The 22,662-nt window shown below is 39.8% G+C and overlaps 1 protein-coding gene across 1 annotated transcript in view; it reads right to left on the minus strand.

Annotated features, from left to right (window-relative positions):
* LRP5 (LDL receptor related protein 5) overlaps positions 1 to 22,662 on the minus strand; it is a 130,626-nt gene that overhangs the window by 85,557 nt on the left and 22,407 nt on the right. The window contains exon 2 of the mRNA XM_071427633.1: positions 13,706 to 14,102. Within this exon, the coding sequence (XP_071283734.1) occupies positions 13,706 to 14,102 (397 nt within the window). The remainder of the gene's footprint in view (positions 1 to 13,705; positions 14,103 to 22,662) is intronic.

Below are 22,662 nucleotides of genomic sequence, written 5' to 3' on the forward strand. Positions count from 1 at the left end.
CATGAAACCATCTCACAAGTTTTGCCTCTGTGTATTTACCAATGCTCAGCATTACCTGATTGTTATAAGCATTTACAACTGAGTATCATCCTTGTGTGGTCAGTTACTACAAGTTAATATCCTATATTGCAATGACCACAGCTTCATCTCCTTTTGCAAATCCATACAGAAAAAAAAAGAATAAAATCAAGTGTCCTGAAATTTGTTTCTGTCAAAAAATAAATCACAAATCCATAAAGACTTAGAAAGACATTAAATTTTTGGAGGTTTTTTTTCCCCATTCCCATCCATGTCCCAGTTTCCCTATCACTCCACCTATGGGTAATGTAAGTAGCCTGAATAGACTCACAATAGATTAACAGCACATACCAATTGGAAAGGACCAGATCAAAGTATGGCAAATCACACAACATCTGCATAAAAAGCTGAGATTGTACAGTTACAAGAGAAATGGTCTGGTGAGAAGAGGACAGCCAGTTCACAGCTGGTAAACATTACCCAGCACCACATATGCAGCCTGCAAGTTCCACATGCAAACACAACACAGCTGCCTCAGGGGGCTCAGAGAAACACACTGCCTTCCCAATGCCATGACAGCCTTTTGGGCCATGGCTCTGTGTGAGGAAGCCTTTGCCCTGAGGGAGCTCTCAAACATAACCAGGGATCTGTGCACTGGACCCATCACCTCCCCAGGTTCCCTGCGCAGTATTAGATCAACAGGAGCTCCAGATGGGCACCAGCTGGGCAAGAGCACTGAGCTGCATCTCAGCTAAGTCCTCCTAACACTGGAGCTCCAGAAAAGCATGGTAAAGAGACATCTATTCAGTCCTGCACAATGCTTGGCCAGATGTTTCATAACCTGGCTTATCTCTCTTAGCTCTCCTGAGAAGACAGCACTCACTGTGCAATCACAGTAGGAGCCACTAAGGAAGTAAATGAATGTGGATTGTGAAAACACTTTATGCTTTATTTTATGAGAGAGAATCCTGTCCACACTTCAGGGATGATTACATTTGTAATTGCTGTCATGTTCCTCTGCAGGGGGATCTTGCTCTCCCCCCTGCAAACTGCAGAGGCTCAAGAGCTGCTTTACCTGCAGCTGGGCCATCCATTCAGCAAAGGAGGAACAGGCAGTTCTATCACCAGCAAATGTCCCTCACAACACACTTAACCTTAAAATGCTCTGATCTCCATGTCCATCCTCCACCCCAATTTAGGCAGATCTCCAGTTCCAGGGCAGTCACAGCACCTACACAGCAGCATATATAATAATGAGCGGTTTACCCCACTAAAGAGGGGAATATAATAATATAATAACCATGCAGAAATAGACAGACAGATGGACATTGATCACTTGTATCACAATACACATACACCTGAGTGTGAGGTCAAACAAGTTTTCTAGGTGAAATAAAAGGCTTCCATGGAGGAGACTCCGCAGGTCTCTGAGATAGCTCACATTAGAGTGGCCGAGGCACAGTCATGTCCCCAGATGCCTTCCCAAAGCTTCCTCAGCTCCAGCAACCAGGACAGACTGACAGCTCCTGAAAAAGCAGCAGCAGTAGCTGAGAGCTGCCCCAGTTCAGAGGACAACCTATGCATGTAAATTGCCACTCATTTTGGTTTTCCTTAACAAGTCAGGCTGTAATTTGTGGCAACTCGGACTGTGTGGGGAAGCAGCTATTGACAAACAACTAAAGACAGAGAAAAGCAGACTTAAAAAACCTGTCTGCACAACCAGCTGCTGAATCACATTGTGAAACTGATACGGCCAAATACTCATTTTTGGTCAGGTCAAATCAGTTGTCTGATCCAGCTCATCTGATCCTGCTCTCCTTGCACCACCTGCATCCAACTCTACAGGAATAAAGACAGACAAAAGATAGACTGTTGAATGAAGAAAAATGTGGCTATTAGAAGTGATTTTGGGCCATATCACGTGGCTATTGAAATGTGTAAGCGCAGACTAAAAAGGAGCTTAGACCAAAATGAAAAATCCCATGAAAGTTACCTAAAAGAAAAACTAAAGGAGACAAAACTAGTAAAGTCCTATTAAACCCTCAAAGCAGGTTAAAAGAATGAAAACAGATCCCCTAAATTATCATGGAACAAAATTCCTGTCCTCAGGCCTTGCATTAAAATTTCAGCCTGCACTCTCAATGCATTCAGATGAAGGAAAAAAAAAAATCTGTAAACCAAAGGGCCCTCATGGCTTTTCTATGATATTAAAGGAGCTCCAACTCAAGAGCCTCTTCCCAAAAAATAGTGTCATTTAATTTCATAGGTGATGTGTGTTTACCTGTGGCCTCACAGAGACCGCTGTACAAAACTAGTACTTTCAAATTCACACACAAACTTGTCACAGGAAAATTGCATCTCTACATTTCAGCTCACTAGCAGGCACCAAGCTCAATGTTACTCAAAGGTTTAATACTGTGTGGTATTAGCAAAGTAGCTGCACCACAAAGGAAGGGTCAGCAGGATGAAGATGCACTTGGACAACATGGAGAACAATCTGGAATGCAGGCAGCCTTCCTTCAAAGCACTTCTCTCTCAGGTGGACTTTTCTAAAGCAACACACCCTGTCACCACCTTGTCCTGACAACAGGCTGTCTCTGCAACCCCTCAAAAGTTCACTGATCTTCTCAGTGAACTTTTCAGAGTATACTGAACACCTAAAGAGGTAAAGGTTTCCTTCCCTCTATGTGCTCCACAGAATCCCATGGTCCATCACAGGAGCACACACCAAGCCATGGTAAGGCAAATACAATTTTTGCATCTTTTTCAAAGAGGTTTCCATCCTTTCATCAGGCTGCAGGTGCTGAATTGCCATGAATTCTAGGAAATTTGCTCTGGTTTGGGGATCTCTCAGCACAATCAATGTAAGAAGCTGTTCCTACAGCAGGACTGATCTTCTGTGGTCTAAGTGAGCCCCTTTAAAACCATACCACTGCCAAATGAAGCACTTCTTCCTTGGTGCCCACCCCTGGTGTTGACATTAGCATTCTACAAGGAAAAAAATGAGAAAACTCAAAACCTTTCAGTTACCTTAGCAAATAATCAATCTTACCAATGTTTCTGCAGCAGTGGTGCTTAAACAGAAGGAGCAAAGAACGGCAGCAACCAGCCAGTGAAGCTTGCCCAGAGCAAGAGGCATTTCTCATCACCTCCCCCATGGCAAGTTACTCTCCTTTGAGTCTGCAATTAGCTAGGGCAGCCCTTTCCATCCCTCCTCTTCCACCTTTCTCTAGCCTAACATCTAGGCTCTTTTGACTTTTTTTTGGCAGCACAAGGCACAACACAGCACTGGACATGAGACTATAACAAGCCATAAATGTCATGTTCTAACTGCATGCCTGTAAGGGATTTTCAAGAATGCACAAAATGTCAAGGTTTCCTTTTTTTGCCCTCCTCTATTTTGAGTGACAAAGCTAGTTCAAACGAAGGTAAAAATACAGTGTTCTGGCTGGAATACAGAGTAACCTGAAGACAGAATTTTTTTTGCACAAGTTATAAATCCTAAAGAAAAGAAACATCCATGGTTATTATGGAAAGAATGACACAAGCTTAGCTAAACCAGCAAACTTAACTAGAACAGTAATAAGAGAAATTTTTGGGGTGGGGGAAAGCTTCCTGGGTATGATTTGTGATGAAGAAAAAGACAAAGGCTAAGTATCCTTGAAATAACCCATGGATCTGATTAAAAGTATTAGTCTCCTGTCAAAAGCATTGAAATCTGCTTGCAATAGCTGGTTCATCAGAGAAAGAGGAATACAGGAAAAACAGCGGGGAAATTAAAGATTTTAGTAATGTCCTGAATAATAATTAGGCCTTACAGCTTCCATCTTCCAAATGCCTCCAGTCTACAGGATCAATTCTTACACAAAAGCAGACACTTTTGGTTGGAGCTTTATGGGCAGGGGAAGAATATGCCAAAAAGCTCCAAGTGGCATCTCAGAGAAGGGATCAATCTGCATGCTTTGACAGTTTATACGTCGGAACTGATTTTGATTCATCCTGATTTAAATTAACCTTAATTCAGGAGCCTGGAGTAATAACTAACACATTATTTCTGGGGGAAAGCTTTCCTGAATTTATTTGTTAAAGAATGCTCAAGAGTCCACATCTCTTATTGACCTCAATAAAAAACAATCACCTTCAAACAGTCAAGACATCATCAATGTTTCTGGGACAAATGATGGTTCAGGACTGGGGTTTTTTGCTTCTCAAATAGAATCTATTTTCCAGGTGTCCAGTATATTAACAATCCCTATCATTCTCATTTCACCATTTAAAAAAGAAACCCAGTATTTACCCCAAATAACATTTCAGAAAAATAAGTAGACTAAGCAAAGGATCTCAGTCTGGCACTACCTGTGCTATTACACCTCCCAGTTTTTGAAGCCAGCTGAAAAGATGCACGCTGAATAACAATGAAGAGCCTAAGGCAAGCATTTGGGTAGTTTTTTGGTTTTTTGGGGTTTTTTTGTTTGTTTGGTTGATTTTCTTGGTGGTGGTGGTGTTTTCAAATGTAAATTCCAGAGTTTTAAATAGCCCTGGGCCAGGGCACGCCATAACAATTGTAAGAAACTAAAAATATCAAATCCAGTATCTTTGTACACATTAGATCGATCACATTTTAGGACTGGCATCTGAGGAGTTTTATATCCTCCTTGCATGGCAACAGGTCAACAAAAGTCTAACAGCACTGAGGCTGTCAAAGAAAATGAAAACATGAATTCCTAAAGAGCTAATGAGAGAAAAAAAAGCCCTTGTGAGCAAAATTCACTGCTAAGCAGCTATTGCAAATCAATACCCTTTTAAAAAAAGTAACCAAGCTGCACTACAGAAGGTGCTAAACAAAAAGCAGACCTTGGACAGACTTATGAGTTACTTTATTTACTTCTTCAGAGATGATTAAGTTTCTCCCCCCCCTCACTGGCTTTAAACCTTAACTCCAGACTTCCAAGGCAGAAAGGAAGGAGAGGCAGGGCGAAAAGAGACTAACATCAAATGATAATTTCACAGCACTTGCACCAATTCTGTCCCTAAACTGATCTGCTGCACCACTTTGCTACACCAAAGAAAGGAGCTGGAACAAAGCAGAGCAGAAGCCAAAGCTCCATCAAAACCATGGTGTAAATGTACAGTTTCTTATGAACACACAGCCACCAAGAGTCCATCCAGTCCAGTAGAGAGAAGCACCAGACCCAAGAGAGTACATAAAATTCAGTTACTGCTCTATGTAAGCACATACATGTAACATGTTACATATATTACAAACATGTAAGCTCTATATGTAAGCTTCAAGCTTCACAATCAAGCTTTCTAGTCAGAACTTAATTAAATGCAATTCAACTGCAGCCAAAAAGGCCCTGGGTTTTGGCATATAAACTACCACATTGAATTCAGGGCTTAAATGGTGCTTCCCTCCTATCAGAAGAATGGGACTGAAAACCACCCTGCAAAAACAAACAGATTTTGAAGTTGGCAAACTGCACCCCAGTGGGGTTTTTTGTTGGCTTTGTTTTTGGGTGATTTTTTTGTTTGGTTGGTTGGTTTGTTTTCTTTCCCCTGCTTAACTCATTTTAAAATTCCAGGTGCAGGAGAAAAACCAGAATGAAGACCATATTTCCCCTCAGTCTTAAAGCTGCAGGTTATTTCTTATTTCCCAGTGCTTCATGTCTCTTGTCATCATTTTTACAAAGATTAGAAATCGGGGCTGTGCCCTCCAAGAGCAGCCAATCAGCCATCTGAGCTGGAAGGTATCACAGACATAATAAAAAGCAGCCAACGTTGCCCAAACACTTTTTCCATCTCCCAAAATGCAGTACAGCTGCCAAACCTTACATAACCTGCTTACACAAAAGGGGCCAGTTGCACAAATGATATAAATCAGTACAAACTTCTCCAATTTCAACAATGCTCTTGAACTTATACAAGCCCATGGCATAAAACAGGAGTTTACAGGAAATTGCTATGAAGTTTAGATTCCTGCACATTTAAAACTTACTTCCCCCATCCCACCTTTAAAGCTACAAAAACTCCACTGTGAAATTAAATATCCCCAACTGTTTACAGAAGAAAAGAATGTCTACCTCACATAGCATTAAGCTGCAAATTACTTTTTTTTTTTTTTGAAATTACCTTTTTGTTTTCTTTTCTTTTTTTCAAGCACTGAATTTTGAGACCTGGATGTCCTCGACAAAATCATTACATCAAACCCAAAAATATGCCATAGCAGGTAATCATTACAACTAATCACATTATATTCAAAAAATGTGTACAAAGCAAACAAAACCCTTGAGAACCAGCCTTCCCCACTACAGTTTTCCTACCATGTCTTTTATTCTGATTTATTCTTTGAAAACACACACTGGCAAGGTGTCCTTCATGATCTCTGGGGCGCTCTGATCAGCTCACAGCAGCGTGTCCATGTCTCTCTCCCGCTGAGGAGCCAGAACTGGGCACAGCACCTCAAGGGTCCTTTCACCAGCCCTGAGTAGAGAGGGAGGTTCCTGATCTGATGGCAGCACTCCTGATGAAGCCCAGGAGTGCTCTTGGCTTTCTTGACAGCAAGGGCTGTCTCACAGGCAGTCCACTGAGCCCAGGTCCCCTTCTTTCACAAAATGTGATTTACTTTAGGAATGGGAAAAATAGTCCAAATCTCAATACATTCAACCCATTTTAAGACACATTGCAGACACTCAAAATTCAGTATCCTCACATGAAAAAGTGCAGAATGAACTGCTGAACTCTCCATCAGCTTGTGAGCTAGACCCAGTCATTACTCAACTACATGTACCTGAAGTTAAACCTAGATTTCTTTCTCTCTTCATAAGGAAACACTGAATTAAAACCTATTAGGACAGTAAAAAAAAATTATATCTACACATTAGACTGACTTAATGGAAGATGGGTTGCAGCAAATGTACTGAACCACAGTAATCCAACTGTGTAAGTCAGGTGCTAGTGGCTCTCTAACCCACCCATCTCACAACTGCTCAAATGTTCAGCTCAAACCAAGGCATTTTATGTTTCTCTGTGCTGATACACTTTAACTCAATGTTTAGGGAAAGATACACACCAACTAAAGACAGGAATTTGTCAAGGCAGGGAACTTAAGCATGTTCATTTGCACCCTTGTAATTTCAAACACAGTAATAAACAAACCCTGAGAACACCCTCAGCAGATTGAGTGGAAAAATTCTTACTTCAGCTCATACTAATGCTTAATTTTACATGAAAAAAAAAAAAATTAGAAACATGTTTTGAGTTAAACCAAAGCAACTCATTCATGACAGAATAGTGCCGGTGCATCCAGACCAACATGTTTTATATGCCATGATCTCCACATTATGCAGCTATAAAATGCACCCAATGACATCATCTCATCAAAGAGCTTCCATCACCTCTCTGGTGCCAGTGCATTCCTGACTTCACCCAAGAAACCACTGCAACACACCCTGGCACTGTGACAACTAAAGCCATCCTGTTGTTCCTTCTGTTCCCTCAAGAAATGGTGTAGAAATTTAGAAGAGAAGAATACAATTCCCAAACGTAATAAGACTAAATGTGTACAGGGCAAAGAAGTATCAGTGTCCAGGACTCAGGATAGGAGGAGTCACAGAAACTGCAGCAAAAGAAGAGTGCAAATAAGGGAGGGAGTTCAGTGGGGTTTTTAAGGAAGTCTACACATTTCCACCTCTTTCCCATGCAATTTTGGGGAGTAGGAGAGAAGTAAATTACTTTTTTTCCATCATCTCTGAACAGGGAGGTCTGCTCTCAAATGAAGCAAAAGATCTTTGAACAATAGTCATATCTATGAGCAGGAAAGGGGAGAAATAAGCAGAAGAGACTAATGAACTATTTAAAGCAAGGCTGTCACCATCAAGGACAATCATCTGAAAATTAGAGTAAATAACAATTCCCACAAAAACCTCAAGTTTCTTATGCATGAGACTATTTGCAGCTATTTGGAGACACATATCAAAAGCTTTCCAAGTCCCAGAAATTATTGCCATACCAAGATACTGGATATGACTGTGAACCAATTTTACAGTTGAGTACTTTTCTTTCATTTTAAGATAATAATCATGCTACTCATATATTACAGAGTTTCAAAAAACTAACCAAAAGCTTCAAAATAATTTTATACTTGCAATTAATTACTAACTAGAAGCACACAGGATATAAAGTAATCTCTAGCTTTCAGGCAGCAATAAGCACGTTTCACTCAAAACCCGGGCATCTTCTGCATTTTAACCAAGCAACCACAAGTTAGGGTTTCTAAAAAGCACAGCTTTCTTTACTCAGAGGATGTTGATGCTTTTCTTCTCCACCACTTGCAACAGTCACAAGTTTTTCTTCAGTATTCCCTCTCCTCTCAACTATTCCAAAGGAGATTAAGACCAGAATATACACTGCTTAAAAGATGTCATCATTCACCCTTATTTGTATCAGAAGCCTCAGTCGACTGCAGCTCATACAGATCCCAATAATTCCAACCCAGCAGGCCAACATGCTTAACCTTTAGTACCTGCCACGCTGCTGTGTGGGACCAAGGTCCTGCTGAACCATCAGCAAACACCAGTGCAGTTTGAAGTGCTGACATAAACACAGTTGTGAGTTAGACCAGCTCCAGGTCTTGTTCCTGGACTTGCTGTGACACTGAGAAAATACTGGATTAACAACTAGGCATGTCTGAGGCTTTTAGTTTTAGACTCTGAACTGAAAGCTTTCTAATGGTGATAGCTGTTCCTTCTATATCCATTTTTTAGTATCCCATTTGGTGCATTTACCATCTAATCCTTTCTTTGGTGCCAAATATACTTTAGGTCAATGACAGCCACTGCTTGCAGATTTTGGCTAATTTGCCATGAGCAACCTGAGGCAATGGCTAAGCCAGGCTATGGCATACAATCCCTTAATGCTGTTCAGACATGATTAGGCTTGTTTTAATCTCTGAACTAATAGCCATTCTGCAGAATGCCAAAAGAGATGATTTATTTTTAGTACTCAGTAATTTTTTTCTTATTGCTGCATTCTAATTTGTATCTTATTTCCTTCCCCCGAAGCTTTGCTCTTCCAAAAGGAGAAGATTGCTCCATAAATGAAGGCAGCTTCTGGCGTAGTCCACTGGCACCAGCACTGACTCTGCCCAACAGCCTCACACCATGCCATGGAAGACTTTTTAAGAATTAAAATGAGGGAGGAAATGTAGACAGCAGTTTGCAGCTTTTCTTCAGTCAAACCAGTTCAAAGGTCCCTATTCTCCTCTTTCACAAGCACCATTCCTACAGATCCCACCAGGGTCAGCAGGCCAGCTCAGGTATGGCAAATTCAACAACCCCAGTGACTACACCAAGTGATGACTGTGGTTATACCCACACCAAAAAACCCACAAGACAGCACACCTTTTCTTGAGGCAAGCAATTTTTATCTTTCCCTAAAATAATGATTTCACAAACATTTCACAGATGTTTCATTTAATTCTTTTTGCTTTCAGCAAACAGTGGGGGCAGAAATTTCTTAAGCATTACTGTCTGCTGAGCAAGGCAAGCTACAGAAAATACAGCCTGGACCTGGACAGTAAGCTCACTCCAAAGGCAATTCAGAAGTCATCACACAAGTAATAACAAATTCAAGATTTATATTAACCAAAGTAAATATCTCTAGCACATTGTAGACTTTCATAATGTGAACGAACTTCTTCATTAAGCACTTAGTAAAAATCAGATATGAGGATTATGGATATGCCTCAGACCCTCAGATTCAGAGCCCTGTGTAAAATGGAAAAGGTAGCAAACACTGAGATTTTTATGTCATAGATTTAATGACCCTTGTCAACACACATTCTAGGGTGTTCTGATCTAAGACCTTCACTACTGGACTGAGAATTAATTAATTTGTTTTGGCTACTCATTCATGCACGCTTTTGAAGACTTCTTTTCAGGAAAGTGAAGTTTGCTTGCCATGACACATGATAAAAATTTGTTTCTCAAATACATTCCTCCTTCTTCAGACAATGTTCATGACACTTAAGTTTTTTGCATGGCATTGCAGGGAATTTGAGCTACCTCTTTTAGCTGGGCTTGAGTAAAATCTTTACATACAATAAATTCAGATTTGTTAGAAGCTGTTATCCTGAAAACATGTACATACTTATGCAGCAGCATCAAACTCAAAGTTAATAACACCAACACTACTGAATCCCCCACCAGTGGTCTACCTATCAAGAATTTACATAAATGCTAATGTTCTACAAACAATACCAAGAATTTAGCCTAATGTCCTCCATTATATAAATTCAGATTAACACACCCTACAGCAGGACTGGGATCTAAATGTTCAAAACAAAGCATCAGCAAATTTATAGAAAAATGTTTTGTACTGTCCTCTGTCTTCTTAGTTTATCCTTCATGTCAGGGAAGAGTAACAGGATTGCCACATAGTCTGCTTCCTTTAATTCCTAGAATATACAGTGAGTTCAGCAAGGAAATTTCAATGTGTATGGGAAAGAATGACATTACATATTAAGCCAACTCTTGTGAATTATGATACTCTTTCAGAGTATCAGAAGACCCTGTACAATGAATGATTTTCACTAGCTCTGGGAAGAAGAGAGACCCACAGATAAGATTTAAGTGTCCCACAGAGTGCCTTAAAAATGAAATTTTAGGAATGCACTGAATGATTGTTAGGGGAGAGGAATCTCTCTCAGTAAAACCATGAGATAATCACTTTAAAAAAGGAAGATAGGCTGAATGTGCAAAAGATGCAGCTCTCTTTAAAAATCACCACAACATCTGACTTACTACTTAGAAAGCTCATCAGAACATCTGAAAAATCATACTCCTGAATGTCAATTGGAAATCACAGAAAAACAGGTTTCAAAAGGAAACTCCAGAAGTCAACTTAGCCCCTCTCCCATCCCTCTCCTAAGGCTTGGCCATTACACTTCTGGTGTTCCTGAGAGATGATGACTGTATTTTCAATATGTTCTTCTCTATTCTCTCAAACTAGTCTACGTCTTGAAGAATCACACTCAAAATGGAATAAAATCTACTTATTAGGCAAACACCACTCTGGGCTAACACCCCACTGCAAACACCCCAACACACAGTCCTCCATCCACCTCTGCACAACAGCCTTACTAAGGCTAAAAGACAAGAGAAGATGTCACCATTCTGCCCAACAAAATGTTATTATCTCAAGAGAGATTAGATTTGTTTGACTTGGAGCATTCTAGACAAACCCATGTTTGGGTACTAATAGTATCAGCTAAGCATTTGCAAACTGCTAATTTGTCCCATTTTGCCTCTGGAAACCAAAGTTGACTAATGAAGTTTTCTTCCTCATTTTCTAAGCTTCCCACCCCACTTCTCAAGCAGAAACTGCTAAAAGGATAAAATCACATCTACAGAATGGAAATTCTTCCAAAATGAAAGCAAATGACTAACCACTGACAGATTGCTTCAACCAGTTTTAACAACCCTGCATCACATGTCATGATCCAGGAAAAAACCCCACAAACTTACTCAGGTGCTCTGATCTAATACTGTTCTGACAGTTGTAGGAACAGTATTAGCCACCTGATTTTGAGAACTTTTAACAAAAAGACAAATAAAAACTCTAACAAATAAAATACTAAATGGTTCTTTTCTCCTACTGTCACCCACTTGTCTTCCCCAGAGAATACCTGGAAAATGGAACACATGTGAGCTCAACCCCAGAGCCTGCTGTGCCAAAATCAAATGTCATGATCACTATTTCACAGATGCACCTAGGAAATATTTCAGAGCTACCAGGTGAAATGAAGTGGTTGTAAAAGCAAACCTGCATGTTTTATTCCACAAATATATATGATGCCTGATTTTTTAAATTTTCTTTTAAGTTCAATATACTAGTTTTTCAGGCAAACCTGTCTTTGATTCAACACTTAAAGAATCAGTCCAAAGGCAAGGAACTGCATCCACTTAGGAGAAGTAAACTTGGCACTGGTATTTCATGCAAAGTGCCATACCACTCTCTGTAATCCACCTCACCATGAAATACTCAATTTAACATCATATCCTCTCTTTAAATACACTACTGAACTCAATATCTAATTTATCAATCTTAATTAATTCTGCATAGATTACTTGCTGTAAGGGTACAAGAGGACTCCTGTTAATTTATTTAAAACCCCTCTATACAACAATTTGCTGTGGGGAGAATTCCTTTCACCTAAAGGCATCTGTAAGGAAGGCAGGATTAGGAGGATAGGGGCCCCTCTGGAAAAGTCCTTTGGCCCAACAAAGTCACTCCACTTTCCCTTCCACTGGTAATGGCTGTACCTTTCCAGCCATTATCTGAAGGATACAGGCAGCTCCAGCATTTGACCTGTCAACAAAACTGAGGATTTTGTTTCTTTGGGTACACACAGTTTCATTTAGCCTTTGTATGCCCTTTATGTATTAATCATAAATGTACCTGTAACACCTCACATTCATCTGGAAAATCTTACGCAGGAAACACGGCAAAAACAACCACAGTTCCAGTGTGTGGCATGGAAGGTGCTGACCTGTGATCTTCAGCTGCCCTCTGATGCCTAGTTTCCATCTTCACTGCTCACACACTTGAAGCAGGTAGGTTCTCAAGAAACTGTCCATCTTCCAGAGCAGGATAAACCACCAAATACTTTATTTTTATGGTTTATACTAAGCCCTTGCATTAACTCAGCATCATTGTCTGAGGACAGACTCAGTGAAAATATATATCAGTTAATACCTGATTTTCCTACAGATGAGAAACCTACCTATGTAGACCCTAGAGGAAGATAAAAGTGGTCTCTGAAAAAGTATTGTGAAAATGGCAGCAGATCAGTGGCAAACCAGCCCACTTGTATGGATCCCTGCACACAAGAGAAATTGAGTTCTTGCACTTGAGTTCTCTTTCCTCATTTTATGAGGGTCCATCTAGCACAGCAAATCTTCAGTCATCACTGCAATAAATGCCAGGCCCAAAGGACACCAGCACTGCTTGTGCACAGGGAGAGCAAACAGCACATGTGAAACCCTGGGGAAGACTGAAGAGGGAGGAACCATGCACATACACAAGTATTTTTAAGAACTGAGACATGCAGCCTGCACTCTTACTACTTCTCAACATGGTCTTTTTCATAGCATTGAGAATCCACAGTTTCACGTGGATTCTTTCCCTTGCTGGCACAAACATTATTATTTAACATCATCACTTAAAAATATCCTGATTTTCTTACCAGAGCACAGCAAGTGAGAATTCCTGTTTCAATGCATGCAGACTTGCACATGTTGCTGTCTACATTAAATAGACATCACATATAAAATCAAAGTTAACTTACTAAACAAGATCACTGAGAAAATAATAACAATAAAATGCTTGGAAAATTAATTACTTTTCCAAAGTGCAATGGGATAAGCCAGGTAATTATACTGGTTGAATATTTGGCTTGGCACCTAAGAACCAGCTGTATTTTTCTTTTTGGCTCAAGGTCTGGGCTGCCATCTCCTGCCACAAAATATTTAAGCTCAAACATATGTTCAGTTACAGATCTTGAGAAAAATACCTCAGGAAGAAGTTAAGTGAAACAAAAGGCTATGTGTTCCTTTTCTTTTCAGAAGTAAAAACTCAACATAAATCACCACAGTATCCATTTAAGCATTTAAGCCAAATTGATATTTACCCATGAGCCGGATCCAAAGCTATTGCCCTGGGCTGATCAAGGTCTTGCCAGAAGAGGACTTTTCTAGATGTTCCATTGAGATTAGCTACTTCTATCCTATTGGTCTCTGAATCCGTCCAATAAAGCTTTTTCCCAATCCAATCACACGCCAGGCCGTCCGGAGAAACCAGACCAGAAATGATGACATTCTGCACCACATTCCCAGTTTGGTTAATGTAAGTTTGCTTGATGGCTTCTTCACTCACATCTGTCCAGAAAACGATGCCTTGTGAATACTGGAAGTCGACGGCAGCAGCATCCTCTAGGCCGCTGACCACCACGGTGGACTCCAGCTTCGTGCCCCCGGCATCCACCAGCCGGACGTCCCGCCGGTTGGCAAACAGCAGAAAGGGAGACGCTACAGAGGGAAAACATGGAAACACGTTAGCATTGCAGGCACCTACAGATGTTTGAGAGCTGGCTATGGATGTGGCGCTGGAGGATTTCTTCTCCCAGACCGGCAGGGCAGGGAGTACGGAAGTGCCACCGTATCTAAAAACCTCCTCCTTCCCTATGTCAGACAGGGGTGTCAAAGAGAGATGGAAGAACAGGTCCAATTCTTTATCTAGGGGGTGTGAGAAGCATCTTCCACATAGTTAGGAGTTCACATCAAGACCTTTCAACGATACCTTCAACAACATCTTCTGTCTGTTGTTCTAACAACAGACAAATTAGAACAAATTAAGTGTTCATGGTTTAAAAGCTTGGTTCAACCAGTTGAATTAGTAACAACACACAGAAAGCAAGCTCTGAGGCCTTTAGCAGCAGGCTGAAAGCCAACAGCACTAAACACACCACCATGAAACGCTCCTACCAAGCGCCCTCCCAAACAGCAAAAACTGTGACAGAGTTTCAGAACTCCTGTCTTCTCTCCTGCACCACAGCAAGAGAAATTGAAGACAGAGTTTGAAGGCAGACTATGGCATGGCTTGGGGGTGTTTGTGAAGACTGCTGTTAGAAAGAAGCAGCAAGAGCAAAAGGACAAACGTTTCCCAGCTTCCCCAATCTCACCCCAATTTTTCTAACTCAAGCAGTGGCTGCTGGAGCTCTACACCAGTCACCTGCTTCCTCCCAGCTTCACAGGCAACCCCTGCATCCAACATGCTGCCTCCAATGCACAGTCAGCACAGGTTCAATCACTTGCTACTCAAGTAACAACACACAGAATAGAGCAGCATATATTATATCTCCTGTGGTTCAGGCCTGTCATATAAATACCTTCAGTTTTAAATTCATGTTACTGTATGTAATGTGTTAGAGTTACTTCTTGATATTCTCTTTCAGATTCAATTTCTCCTGCACTTTTTAAAAAAGATGACAGTGTCTGAATTGCAGGTCTGCAATGCTGGCAGCCCTGTCAGATGCTATTGCCAGTCTCATGAATTCTGGCTCTGGCTACATGAGTGTGTGCCTCTGCACATCCTGACAACAGCTAACGTATTTATGTGCAGGCCAAGGACTGCAGTCAGAATATACAACTCAACTTCAGATAAACTCAAAAACATGCATAAAAATTCAGAGTTTTTACTATTATTCTCAATGGTCTTTTTTTTCCCTCCTAAGCCAGGAAAGTGATTGTTTTATTTTCCTTTTGAAAGAAGAGTATGCTGATTTAATTTACATCACCTGGTGGTTCCAGTGAGCATCTTGGACAGCAAGGAGAGCCAATTGTTATCATTAATGTTTTACTGAAGATATAGTATCTTTTTTCTCTACAATATTTAACTCAAGAAAGTTTATACAGCTTGAGAAGAATTACTTGTTAAGAAATGATGTCTCAGTATTCCTCCTATTTAATTTTGCTGGCTTGCCAAGTCGTTCTCCCAATCATCTTTAAAAACACTAGGAATAGTATCAGGAAAATCCAACAGGTTAGTTATTACAAACAGACAAGAAAAGTCTGAAGTACCAAGTGCTTGTTTTCTTCTCTGCAGCTCATTGGTTCCCCATAGCCACATCTGTTTTAAGTGCATCAAACCATTTGAGCACTTGGGGAGTTTCATGTTAGAGGCTCTAAGTCACAAATTCTTTGGGGCAGACACCTTCTCAAGTTATGCACACTGCCTCACAAAACCAGCCCCACATCCAGTCAAATATCAAAGCTGTAGAAAGCCTATGTAGAGTTTTTTTTTTTAAATATTGTCCCAAAAACATTTTTAGAGGAATCTGAATAGATGGATTTTCATCCAGACATTTCCATGCTAAAGGCATTATTAATGTTACTACAAAGGAAAAACGAACCTGAAATATCAAGTCCAATCAACAGCAGAGGAACTCAACAGCTTCTTAACTAAAGATCAGACATGAAAAATGTCTAATCCAATCAGTATCAACATTATCCCAGCTCCCCATCCCTTTCAACAGATTTCTTCCCCGCTGATGTACTCAGTGGGGCAGCAGCAGGCAGATAAGGCATTAACTGCTGTGTTCTCTGTCACTTCTGTCCTTCAGAGATGTCCTGATTGAGGTGCAGCCACATTGTGTTGGCCATGAGCACCCAGCAGGGAAATCACACTGCCCTGCTTGCAACTGTCTCAGAATTTCACTGCACTATACACTCCTGTAAACTGATTGATTATTGAAAATGGCCAGGCTTGAGCCCCTTAAAGAACAAGTAAGTAGCCCACTTCCCTTGGGAAAGACAAAAAGAGAAGGCAGAACTCTGATTCTGAAAACTATATTCACTTCCCTGCTCCTCCCCACTAGCCTATTTTAATAAATTTTATTAAATATATTATTATTTATATTTTTATTATATTTAATATTTTAAAAATTCATTTTATTTTTTAAATGGTTACAGAGCCCTTTTAGAGCAATACTGGTTGGAAAAATAAACAAACAAGCAAACAAACAAAAAAAATACAAAAACTCCCACAAAAACTAGTGATTTGTTTCTCTACAGTAATTCTTGCCTGACATGCTGCTGAAGAAAGCCATTGTCCCTCATATAAATAAAAAAAATAAAGCAAAAGCCAGAAAAGTACTTAAATGCTCTGCTTTCACTGTCTTGTATTTATCACTTCAGATCAGAATGTGATGGCTCATGAGCAGGCAAAGTTAGTTCTAGTAACACTGCAGCTTCTAGTAACTTTGCAGCTTGGAAATATAATTTCCAAGATGTCCCAAGAAAAGTTCACAGAACTTTTCAAATTCTCAACTTTCCCAGTAAATCTGAAAGAGGCAGCTAAGACATCAAATGTGTTTCTAAAAAGACAGACACATAGCATTTCATTTCATAAAATTACTAAACTCAACAATTTAGCAATTCAAAAGATATATTCATACTCTACAAAATGACAACCAACAGAGTTTTTAAGGCATGAGAATGAGAAACAAAGCTCAAAAAGCATAAAAAAATGGCACTGACAAAACACTTGATTTGCTGTGCCATCAATAAACCATGCTAGAGATTCAAGATCATCCCACCCATAGATGGTACAAGTTTATTTTGAATCCCACATGAAGGGAGAATCAAAACTTCATTTCAAGAATATGGAGACCAATCTCCTTCTAAATCATGCTACCTTCTCAGTCCTGAACTAGGCTTGATGGTCCACAGAACACCCTTACCCTTGATGCATTTAATTCTTTACTGCACAACTCTTGACAAGGCAAAGCAAACTGGAAAGCAAGTTAACAGGAGTTTCTGAGGGATGGGGGAGACCCAAAAAAAGCAGCAGTAACTGACTACCATTAACCTTCTAATGAGCTTATTTGTTTCACAGGAGGAATTATCCCTTCCTTGAGAAGGTACTCCATGTTTAGAAGGTTAAGAGACTCAAAGGAACACTGAGTGTTACGCTCTATTTTGATCAGCAATACTCTTGACAACTGCAAATTGCTTGAAAAGGGAAACACCATTTCTCTTCTGCAAAAATAGAAGAATAAACAGTGAAAGGATGCATGCTGAATGTGGAGGATAAACTGTTTATATCCAGTCTATTACCACCCAATTGAAACGACATTTTAATGTAGTCACAAAAAAAGTATTCTTTTTCAGTAAAATTAGAACAGTTCATATTTTTTTCCATAATAGGAAATATTTAAAATGTCTGTACATAGCTGCAGTTCACAGTCTTTGGACAAAACAAAAAAAACCCTGAAATATAACAATTTTTCAAATAAACTCTAAAGAGATAAGAGCCTGAACTACACAAAGTTACAGAATTTCTTCTTGCAGCAATTCTACAATCTTACTTGGATCGTGCAGTACTTGATCAAAACCACTTCATTCTAGAAAGACATATTATTTCTGTGCAAAAACCCACCAATTTTCCTGTGGTTTTCTGCTAAGTAGAAAACACCCTTGACTTGACAATGCAGTGAGCTATCTACAGAGAAGCCTATTGTACAACTGTGTGAAAACAGAGCTTCTCATCAGTCCATTAACTGCAGAAAAGGAAACACTCCTCATCAGGCAGGGTAGGAATCAAGCAAGGGTTCAATTTCCAGCTTTGCCTTTGATCCTTCAAATGCTCATTCCTTGTCTGTGGCCATTTACTAAATTTTAACTGTTTCACCTGCATCAGGAAAGTTGTTTTGTGCAGACATAACTTAAGGCTGGAGGATTTGTACGCTTTTGTATAATTTATTTCGTTCACCACCACAAACAGTATCAGTTTCTGAATTCAGTCATCAACTTCCATTGTTTTAATTGTGCCCTTTTAGAGCATTTGAATTTTACTAAGTGCTTCAGGGGTACCTGTTAGCATCAGTAAACTGATATGGAACAAACAACTAAAAAATGCACTACGTGGTCTTTACTATTAGTTTCAGTAATAGCTTTCTAAAAACCAGTTTGACAGGGCTCAACATACATATTAAGACTAAGATGATCATGAATGATAATCAACAGTGTATTTGTCATCAGTTGTTGGTTTTTTGCAAAGCTGCAACACTTCCAAGAGAAGTTGAGCAACAGCTTTAAAAAGTTTATTTATACTACTGCTTCATACTTGTTGACATGCCCACATTTTGTCCCCTTCCCCTTAAAGCCAAAATAGGAAGACATGAGAATACTGAGGCACATGCATCATTTCTACCCTTGAAAGCACCAGAAGCACAGAACAAACACAAATCCTATGTATAGCACAGGAGAAAAGCCTAACTTACCAGCTCTTAAACTGGTTAACTAGGCTGAAGTTCATGGAAAGGTTTAACTGTGATTTTAAGAAAAGCAACTGAGGATCTTGGGAACCTGGCACACAACACAAAACAAGGGTCTCATTTTAATAAGCATACAAGCGAAAATAGCCATCCAAAATTACAGCATGTGCACCAACTTATATTTTAAATATTATTTCAAACCTTAACAGGACAATTGCAATGGAGATCTCTGTGGTTAAGCCATCTGTATGGCTGGACAGAGAGAATAACATAATTCTTGCAGCAGTCAATGTCCCAAACCACAAAAACATTTATTACCAAAGAGCAAAAAAACCCCACACACCCCTACCACAGGCATGCAAGATGGTAGAAAACAAACATGTCAAAACTTTTGCACCCAAGGCTGCACCACGTTATGGAAACTCTTAGGCAGGATATGGAATTAGCGTGCATCAGCTCTCTACACTTAAAAATAGCTGCTGTGCAGAAACAAGATTGTGTAAGTAGGGTCCTAAGCCATAAATTAATTGGAGAAACCACTTCTACAACAGAAAGTGATCCCTCTTGTCCAGCTCTAACTCTCTGGAGCATATGGAGGCTTAGACCTTGGATGTCATAGAATCACAGAATGGTCTGGGTTGGAAGGGACCTTAAAGATCAGCTATTTTCAACTCCCCCTGCCATGGGCAGGGTGACCTTTGAATAGGTCTCTCAAAGCCTCATCCAGCCTGGCCTTGAACACAGGGATGGGGCACCCACAGCTTCTCTGGGCAACCTGCTCCAGGTCTCACCACCCTCACAGTAAAGAAATTCCTGCTTAATATCCAATCTAAGCCCGCTCTCTTTCAGTTTGAAGCCATTCCTCTTTATTCCATCACTACATGTTCTCACAAAAAGTCTCTCTCCATCCTGCTTGTAGGCCCCTTCAGGTACAGCTAGGTCAATTCAATACCTTCTTTTCTCCATGTTGAACAACCCCAATTCTCACTGCCTGTCCTTGTAGGAGTGGTCCTCCATCCCTCTAATCATCTTGGTGCCCTCCTCTGGACTCTGCAGCAGGTCAATGTCCTTCCTGTGCTGGGAAATCATCAACATCAGAAGATAAGACTGAGTGTTGATCTTCCTGTCCTAACTGCACATACTCAACCCAAGTTTCAGCTTGCCAGGTAGAGTCCTCTGAAGAACACAGGGCTATGGCTGTCATCCTCAAAACACATTATTGAAAATAAAGTGAATTCCCAGTGTAGTAACTAAATTAAAGAATATTCTTGTTCTAACACAGAGGTAGGTGGTAGCAGTTTTAGGGCACAAGACTAAAAAAAACTCTTTGGTTTCACTCCCACACATTTCTTCCCCTTTAGCAAAGAACTTGAACAGGAATTTCAGTCCAACAATTTGTAAAACTCATTCCTTCTGCTACAAACATACCCTTCCTTCTGCTATTAATTATCTCAAAGGGCTGCAGTGAAGCCACTCATGCTAAAGTAAGGCACTTGAAGATATTCCAACAAAAGGCTTAGTGATGCACTCAGCTTTTCATTCCTGAATGACTAAGACTTCTCTCTGTGAGCTGATCCTCTCAGTGATGGCTGCTTTATAGCACTACTTGAAGATGAAAATACACTCCCTCTCCAAATTACATCCCATTCTTCTAACCCTTCCTGTTCAATCCATTTGACAGGAATTTTGCTTTCCAAGCCATGAGGTGTTCTGGTTATCAAGTAATGAGGATTCATTTCCATTTTATCTGATTTTACTCAGGATCAAGGTCTGAAACTCAGGATGAGACCACTAAGAATATCACACATTTACACACGTTGTGTACAGCCAGTACTTTCCTCTTTACCAGCCTGTATTTTAAATTATTCACATGGTCACACCAGGCATACAACAGTGCACAGTAATCCAGTCCATGCTAATATCCCATATTATAAAACATATTTGGTACAAGTTTTGTTTATATATGCCAAGTATTATCTTGAATACCACAAGACAGACAGGATCTCAGTGCTCATCTGTTTGCTATGAGGCTAAGGCAGAAGCAGGGCTGTTCATTCACTAATGTACCTACAAGAAGTTACATGGCTTTAGTCACAAACATATTTGGAAGTGGGTTATGTAAATAAATTACGCAAGTTTAAAGAACATGTGGTTTAGCAGCAGCAAGCTGGAAAGGGTCCACAGAAAGTATATAAAAAAGGTTTAAGTGGGTTTAGAAAACATATGAAGCTTGTTCTCATCAAGAAGAGGAGCTGGGAAAGCTGTGAGATAAAAATATAGTAAAACAGACCAACAGCAAACACTTTTACAATAGGCTGAAGTTCAGTTTTTCCCTGCCAGTGGAGAAAGGACACACTGAAGGAACTAGATCAGGTTAGGCTTTTGTGGCTTTCATTGATGGGGAAGAGAATGCAGACACAATGCAGAGAGGAACATGCTCTGAAGATACTGGAGCACACTACAGAAGCCACAAAATTGCTTGCAAAAGGTGAATTTTAACAGCAGTTGGATAACCATTCCTTAGGTATTGTTTTTGTACAGTTAATTCCTGCCTTAAGAAAGCAGTTTCTTTTATGTGTCTTTAAATCAAAAACTAATTTAAAAAAAAAATTTTAAATAAAATTAAAAGTAGCTCAGTGGACTGCACTCCCTATACTGCTTCCCCGAAAATCTTTATTAAGGGGGTCTGGGATTGATTGTGTTTATGCCAGGTTTTACACAAAATAGTTCTGAACTTCCTAGTAACTCACATTACTCTTTCTGTTGCCCTCCCAAAAGAGATGAATTTAGTAGCTTTATCAAATAGTAATGTTAAAATATTGTTAAATAAACTTTGAGCTACTTTTGTTTTATTTTTTAAATAAACAAACAGCAAGTCTTTGAAGATCTTGTTATATTTTTCACATTGCATAGGGTTCCCACACACACAATAATGACAGGGTTTTAGGAGGATGAGAGTTACTTCAGACCACTGGTTTTGTTTGGCAGCCTAATTTTTAAATAATAATGTTAGCAGTAACAACAAAATATAGCACTGATTATATACCATTTCATTTCCACTGGCCGAAATTAGTTCATTTCCCTTGGTCAAGAGATGCCAAAGTATGTCCCTGAAGGGCATGCTCTGAAGAAGTCCATCAAAGGTGTTCTACACAAATTATGAAATTTAGGATTTGTTCTTCTTAGCTGGGTGGCAATTAAATATTTTTAAAATATCCAACAACATGCTCTGAATTTATTAATTATTCTTCTGTCCTGTTATATCACCTACTTCAAGTAAAAAAAACTCACATGTCAAAAAAGCCAAGTTAGTGGATTTAGTGTGCGCAATTCAGTGCACTTGCATCTCTGCAGATCCTGGAAGCAAGCTACATGTGTTCAAGACCACTTTTATGATGTGGACACATCATTTTGAAGGAGGGTTTCTCAAACTCTCTCTCTTTTCCCAAGACCACCCATTGAGCACACCACACAAATGCCTCTCCTGGTGCACCAGGCAATGGCTCTCTTAGTCTGCCCTTAGTACTGCTGTAGCAAATACTGACATTGGTTACATAGGACAGCATATTTCATCTTCTAGCACAGCTTTAGCAGCTGGAAAGGACGACAGCCAAGCCCATGTGAGCTGACAACACTACAAGGACCACCAAGCAGCATACAGAACATATTTAAAGATCCACTGAAAAACTAAACAAAACCTAAAATATCAGCTGTGATTTGGGGACACATCAACTTACAATGAGATACTCATCAGATAAGACTTGCAAGCACTTTAAACATTTAGAGAAGAATATGATTCACTAGATCATAAA

This window comes from Agelaius tricolor, unplaced genomic scaffold (assembly GCF_023055355.1).
Source record: "Agelaius tricolor isolate 1412-34295 unplaced genomic scaffold, bAgeTri1.0.p SCAF_5, whole genome shotgun sequence".
NCBI classification, from domain to species: domain Eukaryota; kingdom Metazoa; phylum Chordata; class Aves; order Passeriformes; family Icteridae; genus Agelaius; species Agelaius tricolor.